This window comes from Callorhinchus milii, unplaced genomic scaffold (genome assembly GCF_018977255.1).
Source record: "Callorhinchus milii isolate IMCB2004 unplaced genomic scaffold, IMCB_Cmil_1.0 Scaffold3, whole genome shotgun sequence".
Lineage (NCBI taxonomy): Eukaryota > Metazoa > Chordata > Chondrichthyes > Chimaeriformes > Callorhinchidae > Callorhinchus > Callorhinchus milii.
The window spans coordinates 60,480,876-60,496,594 of NW_024704744.1; the positions used below are offsets into that span (position 1 = coordinate 60,480,876).

Below are 15,719 nucleotides of genomic sequence, written 5' to 3' on the forward strand. Positions count from 1 at the left end.
AAGTCCTATTTTGTTACAAATAAAGGAATTATAGGGACATCAGACCTTCCACTTCCTAAATCAGCTCAATGCCTTCCATTTGAAGAATAGAATGGCGACAGCAAAGGGCCTCGGTCAGATAAAGAACTATGACAACCTGCTCTTTTATCTAGTAGCTAATAAAACACCACAGGAGAAATATTCCTCACATTCAGAGAATGGTTAACTTCTGGTGGGGACAAAGCCTTTTCATTAGTATGTAGGTCACATGGACTGTACTTGTACATGGACCTCAGGCTCTGGCAGCATCGACCTCCATGGTTGCACACTACAACTCACCAAGCCAGTCAGGAACTTAGGTGTCTTGTTCGACCCTCAACTGTCTTCTTCCCTACATCCAAGCCATAATCCGCTCTGTCTTCCCTCACCTCCGTAACATCGCCCGACTCTGCCACTACCTCACCCCTCAGGCCGCTGAAACTCTTGTTCATGCCTTCATCACCTCCAGGCTTGACTATGCAAACGCACTGCTTGTCAGCCTTCCCAACTCCTCCCTCCACAGGCTGCAGATAATCCAGAACTCTGCAGCCCGTGTCCTCTCCCGCACCAAACTCCATGACCCCATCTCCCCTATTCTCGCCTGACCATTGGCTCCCTATCCTTCAGAGGATCCAGTTCAAGATCCTGGTCCTCACCTACAAAGCCCTCAATGGTCTCGCCCCACCCTATCTCTGTGACCTCCTAATCCCCTATCAACCCGCCCGCTCCCTCCACTCAGCCGGCTCTGTCCTGCTCCACCATTGGTGGAAGAGCCTTCAGCCACTCTGCCCCCATCCTCTGGAATTCCATACCCCAATCACTCCACCTTGCCCCCTCCATAGCCTCCTTCAAGTCCCACCTCAAAACCTTCCTCTTCAACCATGCCATCGGCCACGCCCTTCCCCTCCCCTCCCTTCTCCCTGACCCCAGCTCAGACCTGAAATGCTGTACACTTTCCAGGGCCTTGGGACATCCTCCCGATGTGAAAGGTGCTACACAAATGTAATCTTGTTGTTTTATCAACCTCAGAAGGGCTGAGTGGACAGACTTGAATTTGAACCCTGAAACTTTAGGTCCCAAATCCAGTGCTCATGAACTGATCTGTCTGGATTACTTTAACGCTAAACAGGTTGTTTCTGTTCCTTTAACAGGTACTTATCCTTTTGTGACGTCGTCAAACTGCACAGTGGGTGGTGTCTGCACGGGTTTGGGGATCCCACCACAGAATGTTGGAGAGGTGTATGGAGTAGTGAAAGCCTACACAACTAGAGTAGGAATTGGAGCGTTCCCCACTGAACAAAGTAATGTAAGTCTTTATATGATTCACTTGTGCCATAATATTTGACTAACTACTGACCTTTCCTTCTATCTTCTTTACAATTCTGAAAGCTCCATCTCAGGATTTGAGCTCATAATGTAGGCTGAACCTCCAGTGCAATATTCATTCAGTTCATCTGCTTTTTGTGGGACATTGCTGTGTGCAAAATGACTGCAGGTTGGTCTACAAATACACTGTAACTGCACTTTATAATGTCTCAAAAGTATTTCGCAGGACTTTTTACTCTGAAGTGCGATGATTGGCATTTGTAGGCAAACTGGCAGCCAATTTGCTCAGAGCAGTGTCCTGCAGACATTCATGAAGTAAATGTACAACCAATTTTATCTGGAGGATTGTTGCCCAGGAGATACTTCCTTCTCTTTTCATACTGTGCCATGGGATCTTTAACATCCACCTGAATTGCAGGAGAGGCATCAGTTTAATGTGGAATCCTGTAGCTCAGTGGTTAGAGCTCTTGCCTCGCACTCGTACTCCCGATGTGAAAGGCGCTCTATAAATGTAATTTTGTTGTTGTTGTTTGATTCCTTAGGCAAGTTTCCTTGCCCCACATACACGCCTGTTTACCTAGCAGTAAGTAGGAATCCAATTGTTAGTGGATTGGCAGATAGCTTTTCTGGGGGCAATAATTCCTTCAAAAAAAATAATTTGGTCACTCAATCCACGACCGTTTGTGGGACACCGCTGTATGCAATTGGCTGCTGCATTTCACCTACAAAATATACAGTCAATTCACTTTACAGTATATCCTGTGAAGCGCTTTGAGACGTCTTGAAGATGTGATAAGGCGCTAAATGCAAGCGTTATTATTTTTCAAAGGAAGACTCGTCCGACAATGCAGTGCACCTCCAGCACTGAATTGCTGTCAGTCTCCAAAGTCCTGATGTTGGGCTTAAACCCATAATCTTCTGAGGCAAGCGTGCAACTGACTTAGCCAGACTGATGCACAATGTGCATTTCTAGATGGTTGTAGCATGCCTTTGAGTTGACCTGATAATGTACAATATTATAATTATGTATATTATAGTAAATATTATACAGTAAACAGTAACGTTAATGTATCACTCCAAGGAGAAAAGGCTCAGTGACAAGTTTTCTGGAGTGGAGTGTTAAGTGTATGTTGTAAATACATAAATAAATACAGCTGGGATATTGATAGCATGATGACTTAAGCGTTAGTGATAAGTTAAGCCAAGGTTGAGTTATCAGGAGTTTACCATATATCATTCTAAATGTGTATTGCATAATATACAGTATATACACTGATAATATTATTACAGCGATTATCAACAACAATTACATTTGCATCGCACCTTTCACATCAGGAGGACATCCCATCAGCCCCTGATGCCTTTTATAATAATATCCAGATGTAAAATTTCAGAAGTATTTTGCCCCAAATGTTCACATTGCTTTGTCATCCTTGATGTATCCTACTTGATACCTTTGAATAGGCAGGCAAAGTGGTATTCCATTGGTGTAAGTGTTTTCTGGTTGTCAATGCAGTAATTTAGCCTGTCGGTTTGCGTTCTGTCAACTTCCAGGAAACGGGCGAGTTGCTGCAGTCCCGAGGATGTGAAGTGGGTGTAACCACTGGCAGAAAGAGGAGGTGTGGCTGGTTGGATCTTGTTTTGCTCAAATATGCCCACATGATCAATGGATTTACAGCGTAAGTAACTCACTCCAAAGACGTTTTTTGGACTTAATACATACATACACTTGAACTAAAAATTATACAGACAGTTACTTGTACATTTAGAATACAACAGTTTTTATATAGCGGCTTTCACGTCTGCAGGATACAAGATGGTTTGGGTTGGAAACTGATTGTAAGTTATGAGATGGGGGAGTGTATTGGCTTCATTTAATTCATTTACCTTAATACTAACTTATAATCATAGGGAAAATTATTTCTGATAGGCTGATTATGAACTCATTTTGATTTTTTCTGTGTAGTTTAGCACTTACCAAACTGGACATCCTGGATGTATTCCAGGAACTTAAAATAGGAATAGCCTACAAGGTCGATGGGAACGTTATACCACATTTTCCAGGTATGTCACCTCAAAACTGTGTTTCGTTTTCTTCCTTGGCTTTTGGTAAGTTTAATTTTGTGGAATGGGATCATACAGTTTATTTGGGCCATATAACAATGTTTGGATGCTTAGACATCTGCAACATTTCTGGGGGACACATGTAGCACGGAAAATAGCTTGGCTAAAGACTAATCACAGAGACAAAATAGGAGAGATCACGTAAGTGTCAGGTTGAGCTCTAGTAATGGCTCAAGTGGGCATGATTAAGGCCTCAAAAAAGTCGATCGCCCCATTCTTGACATCTATATAGAATGCAATAGTCATTGGGTAGTTGAGCTGATTTTATAAATGTTTTTGCCTGCAGAGCAAACAATGTTCACTAAGAGGATCGAGTTACATTGCAGTGTGGAATGAAAAAATAAGAGTTTATGAAAGTAGGATTAATTGTCATATGTAACATGCAAAGTTAGAATCAATTCTAAAGCAAGTGGCAGAAAGAAATAGAAGCAAGGTACGCAAAGGGAGCATTACTGGTGCATTACATCAAAATATTCTTACACATTAAATTGACATTGGGTCTCCGAAGAATGCATCTTTACAGAATGCATGGCAAAGGCACTGCTATATGCAATGCAATCCCAAAGCTTTCACCTACCTAGAGAGGTGCCCAAAGTGAGATGTTCCAAATCAATCGCAACAAAACATTGAAATGGCCTGGCTATCAGAAACACGATTATGTCCGTACATACCTCTTAATCTTCAAGGCTTCCTCGACCTTCATGCTTTGCGATATTTATGGTGGTAAAACAGCTCACCAATTGTGTTGAGGTAGATGTGCATGATTTGATCTTCTGGTTTCACTTTCATTTTAAACACAGACTTCAACAGCAAGTTGCTGCTATTTGGAAGTTGGAACATCCTGCTTCCAAGAAGCATTCTCTTGACTCGTTTTACTGAAAAGCAAGTAAAGCACCAGGAATTGTACTTTAGGGCAGCTTAGTCAATATCCCACAGCCAGTGAGACTGAATTAAGGCCCAGAGATATAGGGGCGGTCCATCCAGTCTCTTCGGTAGTTTTGAAAAGGCATTTTGAAGGAGAATTTCAGAAAATAAAGAGAAATTTGCAGAACAAGAAGACAGTGGAACTTGGCAAGACCTGAGTGTCTCTGGTTATTTGACCATAACTGAGCCTGATCCTATTCTCATTCAATATCCACAAATGTGCACTACAAATATACAGATATGTTCTGTTCCACACGGGTTACTTTACAATCACTGGGATACTTTCGCTTGAACCATGAAAAAGTCCAAATTATAGAAGTTTTGAACTATTTTACAGTACAGTGACGTGCTAATGGCCAGAGCAATTTGAAGGGACAAATTGTGAGTAACATACAAGTTTACACTAGCACAACATTAAAGTATGTTGGGTTAAGTGTTTTTTCCACCTATGTGTTCTGGGGCTAACATACTAAAATAATTGACATTTACCAGTTCAGGATTTCTGTTCTCATAGAAAATTACAACACTTGAGGCCAGGCCATTCAGCTTATTGAGCAAATGCAAATTCCAGCTCTTCGATTGGAGCTACATATCTTATTCCTAGTTTACTTCATTTTCCTTTTTTCATTTTTCTTTGATTACATATCCAATTCCCTTTTAAATATTGTCATGATCTTGGCTTCAGTAGCCACTTGGGCAAAGCATTCCATACTCTTAATAACCCCGAGTGTTTTGTGGAGATAATTACAAAATAGCAGGACAACAAGAAAGTCATTAAAGTACCGCTAATTTTGCTTTCATAATCTAATTCTGTCCTAACTCGACCAATAAGGTTGGCAATGAATATTTTTTTNCCCCCCTTTCTCTATTTGCCCTGCCTCCTCCCCCAATTCCTTACCCAGGACAGTGAAGCCAGTGCTAAGAGTCCCCACTTATCAATCTGACTGAAAGCAACTACCTGCTGAGAACAGAGATGGAACTTGGAAATGTTCTCATCTGTATGTCTTTCTGTTTCACACAACACAGAGCTCTTGTCAGCTGAGCCCATGAGAATAAAATTCAGTTTGCTAATTAGATATTTGGTATATGTTCAGTTTAAGAGATCTGATACTTTACTGAGCAGCCATCTCATTTAAATAAGTTATGAAGCTCGTCTCATTTTCTAATTGCTTCTCCCTTTGATCTTCATTCTCACTTCTCTTGTAAGCTTAAACACCACCTGAGCTGGTTAAGCTCTTACTACTGCACACAACTTCTGGGCTCTCATCTGATTTAATATCTTACTTCTACTTCCATATTATGGTTTGTACAATGTCCATTGTCAACTCTGCTAGTTACAGATTTAAAAAATGGTGACGCAGCTTGTGTCAAGCAATTTTGTTTCCTCTGCGGGGCTATTATCCCTCAAAAAAGCATTTTTACAAAGTCATAAATGCATCTCATTCATTGCATGTGCATTTTCCATTCAAAAACAACTGTGCTTAACAAACGGGAATTGGTTAGACAAGGTGCAAGAGATTAGGTATTTTATTTTAGAATGGTAAATGCAAGGATTATTATTATTATTCTAGAGTGGTAATTTCCATGTGCAGTTGGGATGCAATGAACTCAAGTCTGGTTTGGATACTCTTAAGCACAGTAATGAGTTTCAGCTTGTGTCAGACACCCGGTTGACACCCCAAATTTTTATGTGTAAACTTGATATACAAGGCTGAATTTACAAAAAAAAATAACTTTTGCTACCCATCGCAAACCTTAAAATTGACCATTTGAAAGGGGAAAGAATTGTTTATCACGTGTGAACGTTATAAAGAACTATATAACAAACCACATTATAACCAGGTTCTATTATATTTCACTTAGGAAGCTGGAGCCCAAACCCAGGTGTGGATTAACCCAGGAAATGTTTAATATGGGGAGAGTGAGGAGGAGTGCACATTGCATGCACAGAATATTATGTTGTTGTAGTAGATACAGTTCTCTAAATTAAATGTGTACACTTAGCCCATATTAGTTTAGTTACTGAGGATCAGGAGAAATACATGTTTGGGTGTCCTCTCGGCATTATTTCCTGTTTGCTCACAAAGCCACTTAAGAAAAGACCAAGTCTCAATGCTAAAGTTCTTATTCTGACCTAGAAGGGTCACTGCAGGGAATGCAGTCACCAGCAAGCCAAACTTGTACAACAGTGAAGAATAAGTAGCCTGGACTCTATTTCTCGCATTTGCTTCCTAAAAACTTTTAAAGCATTAGTTTGCATTGACTTAGAAGTCTTATTAGTTTTGCTGAAGGCATGTCCTGGACAAGTGCAAGATTAGCAGTATAAGGCTATCTAACCGCAGTTGCTGAGCAGTTTCACACATTTTTTTCAGACCTAAATGGGGCACTCTTTGAGTGTAGCAGAGGAACTTAAGGTTTGATCTGTCCAGCACAGTTCTTTGACAGTACTGCACTTGTTTTCAGAAGAATGACTATATCTGTTGCTGTGCATTGCACTGGTAACTAGAAAAATGTAATGTATGTGCTGATGTCCGTGAAAGTTATTTCCCCTCCTCCACCCCCCCGTGCTGAATTATTGATGGGATATGGTTACATAAAAGCCAAGGACTACTAATCAACAATAGCAGCAACACAATTACATTTGTATAGCGCCTTTCACCTCGGGAGGACATTCCAGTGTCACGCTGAACAATCAGTTTCGGACGCGAGCTGGGGGTCGGGATTGGGGAGGGTGGAGGGCAAGGGGGTAAACAGGGTGATTGAAAGCATGGTCAAAGAGATGGGTCTTGAAGGAGGCAAGGGAAGGGGCGAGGCGGAGGGACTGCGGAATAGAGTTCCAGAGGGTTGGGCAGAGTGGCAGAAGGCCCACCCGCCAATGATGGGGCGAGCGAGGCGGGGGACGTGAAGCGGGCCGGAGCCTGCTGAGTGGAGGGAGCGGGCAGGATGGTAGGGCATTAGGAGGTCGCAGAAGGGGAAGCAAGACCGTGTAAGGCTTTGAAGGTGAGGACCAGGATCTTGAACTGTATCCTCTGTGTGATGGGAAGCCAGTGGAGTTGGGTGAGGATGGGGGTGATAGGGTCACGGAGCCTGATGCGGGAGAGGTCACGGGCTGCAGAGTTCTGGGTGATCTGCAGCCTATGAAGAGAGGAGTTGGGGAGGCTGAGAATCAAGTAGTTTGCATATTCAAGCCTTGATGTAATGGAAGTGTGTATGAGGGTTTTGGTGGCCTGTGGTGTGAGACAGTGGCGGAGCCGTGGAATACTTTGGAGGTGGGGGAAGGCAGAGCGGGTCATGGCGCAGATGTGGGGCAGAAAGGATAGTTGAGGGTCAAACAAGACCCCAAGATTCCTGACTGGCTCAGTGAGGTGGAGTGTACATCCATGGACGGTGATGCTGTCAGCGCCTGAGGTGTGGAGGCGCTGACTGGAGCCAATCAGGAGAGCATCGCTCTTGTTGATGTTCAACTGAAGAAAGTTAGTTCTCATCCAGGACTTGATGTCATTCAGACATTCTGTCAGGACAGCAGTGCTCCTGGAGTCAAGGGTGGAGGCAGAGAGGTAGAGTTGGGTGTCATCTGCATACATGTGGAAGTTGACCTCATGTCTAAGAATTATGTCACCAAGAGGGAGCATGTAGATATTAAAGAGGAGGGGACCAAGGACAGAGCCATGAGGAACGCCGCACGAGACCGTGCAGGGGCTAGTGGAGAAACCGTTTGTGGAGATGAAATGGAGGTGGTGTAAGAGGTACGATCTGAACCAGTCAAGGACAGAGTTGTGAAGGTTGAGGTGAGAGGAGAGGCGGTGGATGAGGATAGAGTTGTTCCATTTTGTAAATCTAAAATTGTATTTTCTGCTTTAATACATGAGTATAATTTAATATTGACTTGATACTTTTCTATTTAATGCAACTTTTGTGGCAATTGATTTCCAGCTAACCAGGAGGTCTTAAACAAGGTAGAAGTTCAGTATGTGTCTGTGCCTGGCTGGAGCACCAGCACAGCAAGTGCAAGGACGTTTGAAGATCTGCCTGTAAATGCACAGAACTATGTCCGTTTTGTTGAGGAATATGTTGGCGTGCCTGGTAAGTCAAATGGTCTAATTGTTGCTCCCTTTAAAACATAATTTGATGTCACTTTTAAACATTTTGATTAATTCTGCATCAGACTCCAGAAAGCTATTGCCCCCCTCCCAACCGCCGCCCTGCCCCAGCAAGGTGCACATCTTAATGGGATATGGTTACATAGAAGCCAAGGACCTTCCCTTAATTTGCCTGTGACAGTCTAAGATGTCTGAAATGTGAGCAGGCTAGCTGGCTGGCGGGCTATCTGAAAACCTAATCTGATTCTGTCCCAAAGTTCAACAAATACCATGTTGCACGCTAATGTTCCATTACGTAAATACCTTTGTCTCGGCTCCTCCCTCAACTCTTTCAAAGTCAATTTGAAGACCTTCCTCTTTGACTGTGACATCAGTTATCTTTCCCATCCCCGTACCCCTCAGCTCCACCCCTAGCTTGGGTGCCAAGCCAGGACTGTCTGCAGCCTTGAGATATCGCCCTGACGTGAAAAGTGCAATGTAAATCTGTGTTGTATTTTACTAGTGGCCTAATATCACATAATAATAATAATTATTATTGTTATCTGCTCTCTTCTCTCCAAGTATCCTGGTGTGCATTTCATCATCACAGGGGATTTATTAGTTTTTAACATCTCAATCCCATCTAAAACATCATCATTGCAGAGTCACGTAATATGCCAAATGAAAACATTTCTTCTCTGGTTAAAGTCTCCTAAGAACCAATGCATTATGCTTACTACCTTCTGTTCATACTTTCAGATCGCATAGGGGTTTAACTTCCTCCCTGACTACCTTCGTGTTCATAGAATTATACAGCAAAGAAGGAGTCCATTCGGTCCATCGTTTCTGTGCGGCTCTTATCCAAGACCTATCCAAATCAATTCCACTGCCCCGCTCTCCCCCCAAAGCCCTGCATACCTGTACTCTCCAAATAATTATCCACTTCTTTCTTAAAAGTTGTTATCGAATTGGCTTCCACCATCCTTTCAAGCAATGCATTCCAGATCCTAACAACTCGCTGTGTGAAAAAAGTTCTGCTCACCTCCCTTCCAATTCTTTTGACGACTATTTTAAATCTGTGTCCTCGGGTTAACCAACCCACCCCCCAGTGGAAATAGTTTCTCCTTGTTCTCCCTATTGAATCCCCTCATAATTTTGAAAACTTCTATTAACTCTCCTCTTAACCTTCTCTGCTCCAAGAAGAATAATCCTTGCTTCTCTAGTCTCTCCTCATAACTGAAGTCCCTCATTCCTGGTACCATCCTGGCAAATCTCCTTTGGACCATCTCCAATGCCTTGACATCCTTCCTAAAGTGTGGTGCCCAGAACTGAACACAGAACTCTCGCTGAGGCCTAACCAGTGCTTTCTAAATGTTTATCATAACTTCCTGGCTTTTGTATTCTATACCCCTATTTATAAAGCCTAGTATCCCGTATGTTTTTTTTAACAGCTTTATCCACCTGTCCTGCCACCTTCAAAGATTTGCTTATATGAAACCCCCCCCAGATCTCTCTGTTTCTTCACCCCCTTTAAGATTGTACCATCAGCTTATATTGCCTCTCCTCATTCTTCCTCCCAAAATGCATTACTTCGCATTTCTCCACATTAAACTTCATCTGCCACATATCTGACCATTTCACCAGTCTGTCTATGTCCCCTTGCAGTCTGCTACTATCTGCCTCACTGTTTACTACATTTCCTAGCTTAGTATCATCTGCAAACTTGGATATTGTACTCCCTATACCCAAGTCCAGGTCATTTATATAGACATATTTATATAGAGCAATAACAGCAGTGGTCCCAATACCGACCCCTGGGGGACACCACTGCACATTTCACTCCAGTCATAAAAACAACCGTTCACCACCACTCTCTGCTTTGTATCTCCCAGCCAGTTCTATATCCATGCTGCCACAGTCCATTTAATATGTGGGCTTCTATTTTACTTACAAGTCTCTTATGTGGCACTTTATCGAACTCCTTTTGAAAATCCATATAAACTACTGAGTTGATGACGGGGAGGAGGCTGGACCCAGTAGACCTCTCAGCTCTACTGGGTCTGGCCTCCTCCCCGTCACCCAAATCCTGCGCTCCACCATCAACAGCCACTACGCCCCGAAACTTTGGAACGCCCTCCCTCAACTCCTTCGCCTTGCCCCCTCCTTGGTCATGTTCCTTTTCAACCGCGATTATGGTCACCTTCCCCCTCCCTCTGGCTCGGCCTTGGGCTCCAACGTTGTTAATTGTTCTGAGATGCCGCCTGGGGTGGAGGATGCTATATAAGGGCAAGTTGTTGTTATAAACTGCACTACCTTCATCCACCCTCTCCATTACTTCATCAAAAAACTCAGGTTTGTTAAACACGATTTGCCTTTAACAAATCTGTGTTGGCTGTCCTTTTATTAACCTATATTTTTCTAAGTAAAAAATTATTTTGTCCCGGATTATATCCTCTAGAAGTTTCCCCACTATGGATGTTAGGCTGACTGGCCTGTAGTTCCTGGGTTTATCCTTCTGCCCCTTTTTATACAGCGGAGTAACATTTGCAACCCTCCAGTCCTCTGGCACCACCCCGGTGTCCAAGGAGGATTGAAAGATTGTGGCTAGAGCTTCTGCTATTTCCACCTTTACTTACCTCAGTAACCTAGGATGCATCCTGTCCGGACCCCTTTAGTCCCTTCTCTCGGTTTATTATCTTATCCAATTTCTCTACCCTCTCCTCCGATACTGTAGCATTGGCTGCATCCTGTTCTTTTGTGAAGACAAATGCAAAGACTCATTCAGTACGTCAGCTATGCCCTCTGCCTCCACAAGAAGATTTCCTCTTAATCCACAATTGTACCCATCCTACCTTTGACTAACCTTTTATTCTTTATATGCTTATAAAATATCTTAGGGTATTGAACCCAGGTCTCTCGCTTGTGAGGCGAGTGCTCTAACCACTGAACTACAGGACTCCACAAATGTGAGAACGTTCGATGAGGATCGGATTGAGTTCAGAAGTGGTTCCCTTGCAGTCGGTCAAATACCCTGCCTAATGCTCTGGCTGGGCTTGCACATAAAAATGGCCTTTAGTGAGCAACTGAAGGAACAAGCACCTGAGCATGACAGGAGGAGGGCAAAAATTGCAAAGCGAATGAAGGATGCTCAAAATTGGAGCTGTATTGTTGAGACTGGAGGATTTAAAACCTTGTGCTCCATATGGATGGATGGCAGGAGAGATGGAAGGAGCGCTTCCAAATTTTGTTTCACACATTGACCACTCCACCGCCTCTCACCTCAACCTTCACGGTTCTGTCCTTGACTGGTTCAGATCCTATCTTTCACGCCGTCTCCAGTTCGTCTCCACAAACAGCTTTTCCACCAGCACCATCTTTTGCAGTATTCCTCAGGGCTCTTTCCTTGGTCCCCTCCTCTTTAATATCTACACGCTCCCTTTTGGCGAAATCATCCGCTGACATGGGGTCAACTTCAACATGTATGCAGATGACACCCAACTCTATCTCTCTGCCTCCACCCTCAACTCCAGGACCACTGCTGTCCTGACAGAATGTCTGTCAGACATCAAGTCCTGGATAAGAGCAAACTTTCTCCAGTTGAACATCACCAAGACCGAGGCTCTCCTGATTGGCTCCCGTCAGCGCCTCCACACCTCAGATGCTGACAGCATCACCATCCAAGGATACACACTCCACCTCACTGAGCCAGTCAGAACCTTGGCATCTTGTTTGACCCTCAACTGTGCTTTCTACCCCACATCCGTGCCATGACCCGCTCTGCCTACCATCATCTGCAACATCGCCCAGCTCCACCACTGCCTCCCTCCTCAGGCCGCTGAAACCCTCATCCACGCATTTATTACATGTAGATTCAAATTACGGCATTTCCCTGCTTGTTACCAACTCTTCTCTCCACAAGCTGCAGATCATCTAGAACTCTTCAGCTTGTGTCCTCTCCCGCACCGCTTCCATGATCCTATCACCCCACCCTTGCCTGGCTCCCTATCCCCCAGAGGATCGAGCTCAAAATCCTCGTCCTCGCTTTCCTACCTCTGTGATTTGCTAACCCAGGGGCCTTCAGTGTCTCTGCCCCCACCCTTTGGAACTCCATCCCAAAGTCCCTTCGTCTTGCTCCCTCGTTTGCCTCCTTCAAAGCAAGTCTCAAAATCCTCTTCTTCAACCATGCATTCAGCCACCCTCCTACCTCTATCCTCCCTGCCCTCCACCCCCACTGGTCCTAATCTCCTGCTCGGGTCCAAATACCTGACTGTCCAATGCCTTGGGATGTCCTCCCGATGTGAAAGGTGCTATACAAATGTAATTTGTTGTTGTTCTGTTGCTCCTGATCCACTGCAGCATGAAAAGTGTTAAGCAAGCAGAGCGTATGTGTTCTCTAATGCCATGATACTCTTTTTGTTTTCAGTTAAATGGATTGGGATTGGCAAGTCAAGAGAGTTGATGATCCAGCTATTTTAACATTGGCATTACCAAGAAGAGAGTGCTGTCCCCAGAGTTAACTTCGCAGTCACAAATCTGATCCTTCAACGATGGTCAACACAGAGCACATGTCTGGTACTAGTTGAGAACTAGACAAGATAGGTCTCGAAATACCCAAATTAGTATTGTTTATCAAGAGGAATTATAGGGAAATGGCTGTCGTGGGAGGGAGGTGGGTGCTGGTACTAACTTGTTGCAAGTAAAATCATTCAGTTTTCAAAAATGCATATGTTTAGTTTTACTCAACAGTAGCCTGTGTTCACAAAGCTGCTGTCTGTCACTAAATGCTAAAATGTGTTTCCTCTTAACAGATTCATGAGATTAATGCTTCTTTCTGCCCCTTGTTTGATTTTTAATTGTAAGTTGAAATGAGTTTAAACAAAATTCTAGTCCATTCACTGATTTTTTTTTCACATACTTTGATATCCAAATTGATATCTGCTTTCTCAGAGGATTGACGATTCATTTCCCTGCCCTGTGATGCAGATGGTCCTTTGTACTTTTAGTCATAGCAAGACCCCTGGGCTTTTCCTGAGGAAATTTTTGCAACACTTAATTATGGTACAAATGGCACAAATTACAGTAATCTGTGTGGCACCTCAAGACTGCGACAATGCTCGGAGCAGTGGATTACAGGATTGATCGGTGTGACCAAAGGGGTTGTGTTTGTCCCAAACAGGTTTGTTTGTTTCTTATTTTGGACAAGTTTTTAAAAAAATCCTTCCCATATTTTTTGTATAATTCAGTCACTTTCTTCTGCTGGTGACCACCAGCAGGGAGGAATTACAAAGCAGCCATCGCAGTAAAGGGTTCAGATGATGTAAACTGAAATGGTAACCCCAAGTCGTATATGAAACCTGTGTGAACCCTGAACTGAAATTACACCTGTTAACTCTTGTTATTATTATGATGATGTCCTCTGGGACATTAATAGGAATGGTGTTATTGAGTGTAGGGCTTTAGTTTGCTCGGAGCAGGCATTCTCCACGCGGTCAGTGTTGTGATGACGTTCATGTTGAAGGATTAACAGCCGTGATGTAACCATTTGATCAGCAGTTGATATTTAGAAGCCAAATGTAAAGTCATATTTATGCATTCAGTTTGGGACTATTTCAACAAAGTGTCACTGATTAGTGTGAAAATCATTTCGCGACGTGAACCTAAGTGCCACAGTGACATTTTAACTGTTAGTCATCCTATGAGAGTGAAGGAAAAGTGCAAGGTCAGTTAATCTTTCTCCTTTCCACACAAAAGCTTTCCTTCAGCAGGTGAGGTTCAAGGTTGTTAGAAGAAAGCCTTTTAAGATCCATTAAGCCTTCATGCTTCTTACCCGGCACTGTAACTGTAGTGTTTGCCCATTTTTATTCCCATAACCTTGTGAATGTTACAGCACAACTATGAAGGGAGGGAGGGGGGTGGGTGTCTAATTGAGTTCAGAGAGGAAAGTTATTTTATCACAGCATTTTGTAGTGTATTTTGAGAGAAAATTATTTTTTTGTAGCTGTCGCATTTTTAATGGATTAGATTGTGGAAGTGTCCAATATACATGTAAGTAAGGTTGGATATTCTATTAATTCTTTCAAGGCCTACTTTTTTTAAAAAATACATGTTGCCTTTTTGAATTGACTTTGTTCCATAGTTATTGTGTTTCCAAATCTTCGCCATTCTGCTCCCAATTCAAGTTCTAAACCACAGCAGCTCATTCACATATTTACATCAAATCCATAGCATTTTGCAAGTGACCAAAATGATCTTTTGTATGTTTTGGTTTGGTTTCATCTGATTTGTGTGAAAGATGAATGCAGATTTGCACAAGTTCTTTGCCCTATTTTCTGTCGTTTTAGAGGTTACAGTATGTTTTCCTATGCTCATGCCTACTCAGCAATTGTTCTTTGTAATAATGTAAAGAACATGTTAATAACTTTTCACTGTACATATTTAACACAACGGTGGTGGGCAAGATTTTTTCTCTGGGGTTGATTACAATAAAGATTCATGTGAAAACTGTTTGAAGGCTAAAGTAAACTTGTACAGGCTGTAAGTGTTTTACTTTGTAAATTATGCAACAGTTTCTTTTTAAATCTAAGTACTGTAATGAAATTTTGGGTGGGCTGGTAAGAACTTCTCTACAGAAAATAAAATCCTATAATGTAACACCTCTTCTTTGAAGACTAAAGTGTCTAACTTTCATAGCACATTGATTTCATGTCCGGTTTCTCATTTCTATTGAATATAGGTTAGTTGGTTTTGCACAGCTGATAATTTAGGTGTGGTAGATTTTTCTATACATTTCCATGCACAAAACGTGCCTTCACACTTATAGAAGGAAGAGAAACACAGGATTACGAACAGAAATCGTCAGCATAAGGCCTTTGGTCCATCGGGTTTGTTTTGCCAAGTAACACATGTGACTTTGTATAGGTCTGGTATGAATTGAATAATATTTTAAGAGGGTTACTGGTAACATCTCACCAACAGTGATGAAATGAATTGATCCCTTGGGGGTGTTAAAAGCTTGAAGCACAGACACCGTAATTGATGTTTTGCAGGCTTGTACTTTCAAAAATAAGCATTATGCCAAATAAGATTCTGCGCTGCATTGTCAGAACATCTCCAAGATGATACTCAACAACAACAACAACAGCTTGCACTTATATAGCACCCTCCAAGCAGGGAAGAGTCTCAGAGCACTTTAAGTGTGGAGAGACCATTGATTATCTGAACTTAGAATTTTATTCCGAACATCAAGGT

General features: G+C 42.7%; 1 protein-coding gene across 1 annotated transcript in view; it reads left to right on the top strand.

The window, feature by feature from the left end:
- Positions 1-15,122, top strand: part of adss2 (adenylosuccinate synthase 2) — a 53,221-nt gene extending 38,099 nt beyond the window's left edge. Inside the window, exons 9-13 of the mRNA XM_042333104.1 lie at positions 1,170-1,324; positions 2,899-3,023; positions 3,311-3,408; positions 8,326-8,475; positions 12,895-15,122. Coding sequence (XP_042189038.1) covers positions 1,170-1,324; positions 2,899-3,023; positions 3,311-3,408; positions 8,326-8,475; positions 12,895-12,947 — 581 coding nt within the window. The 3' untranslated portion in view covers positions 12,948-15,122. The remainder of the gene's footprint in view (positions 1-1,169; positions 1,325-2,898; positions 3,024-3,310; positions 3,409-8,325; positions 8,476-12,894) is intronic.
- Positions 15,123-15,719: the final 597 nt, after the last annotated feature.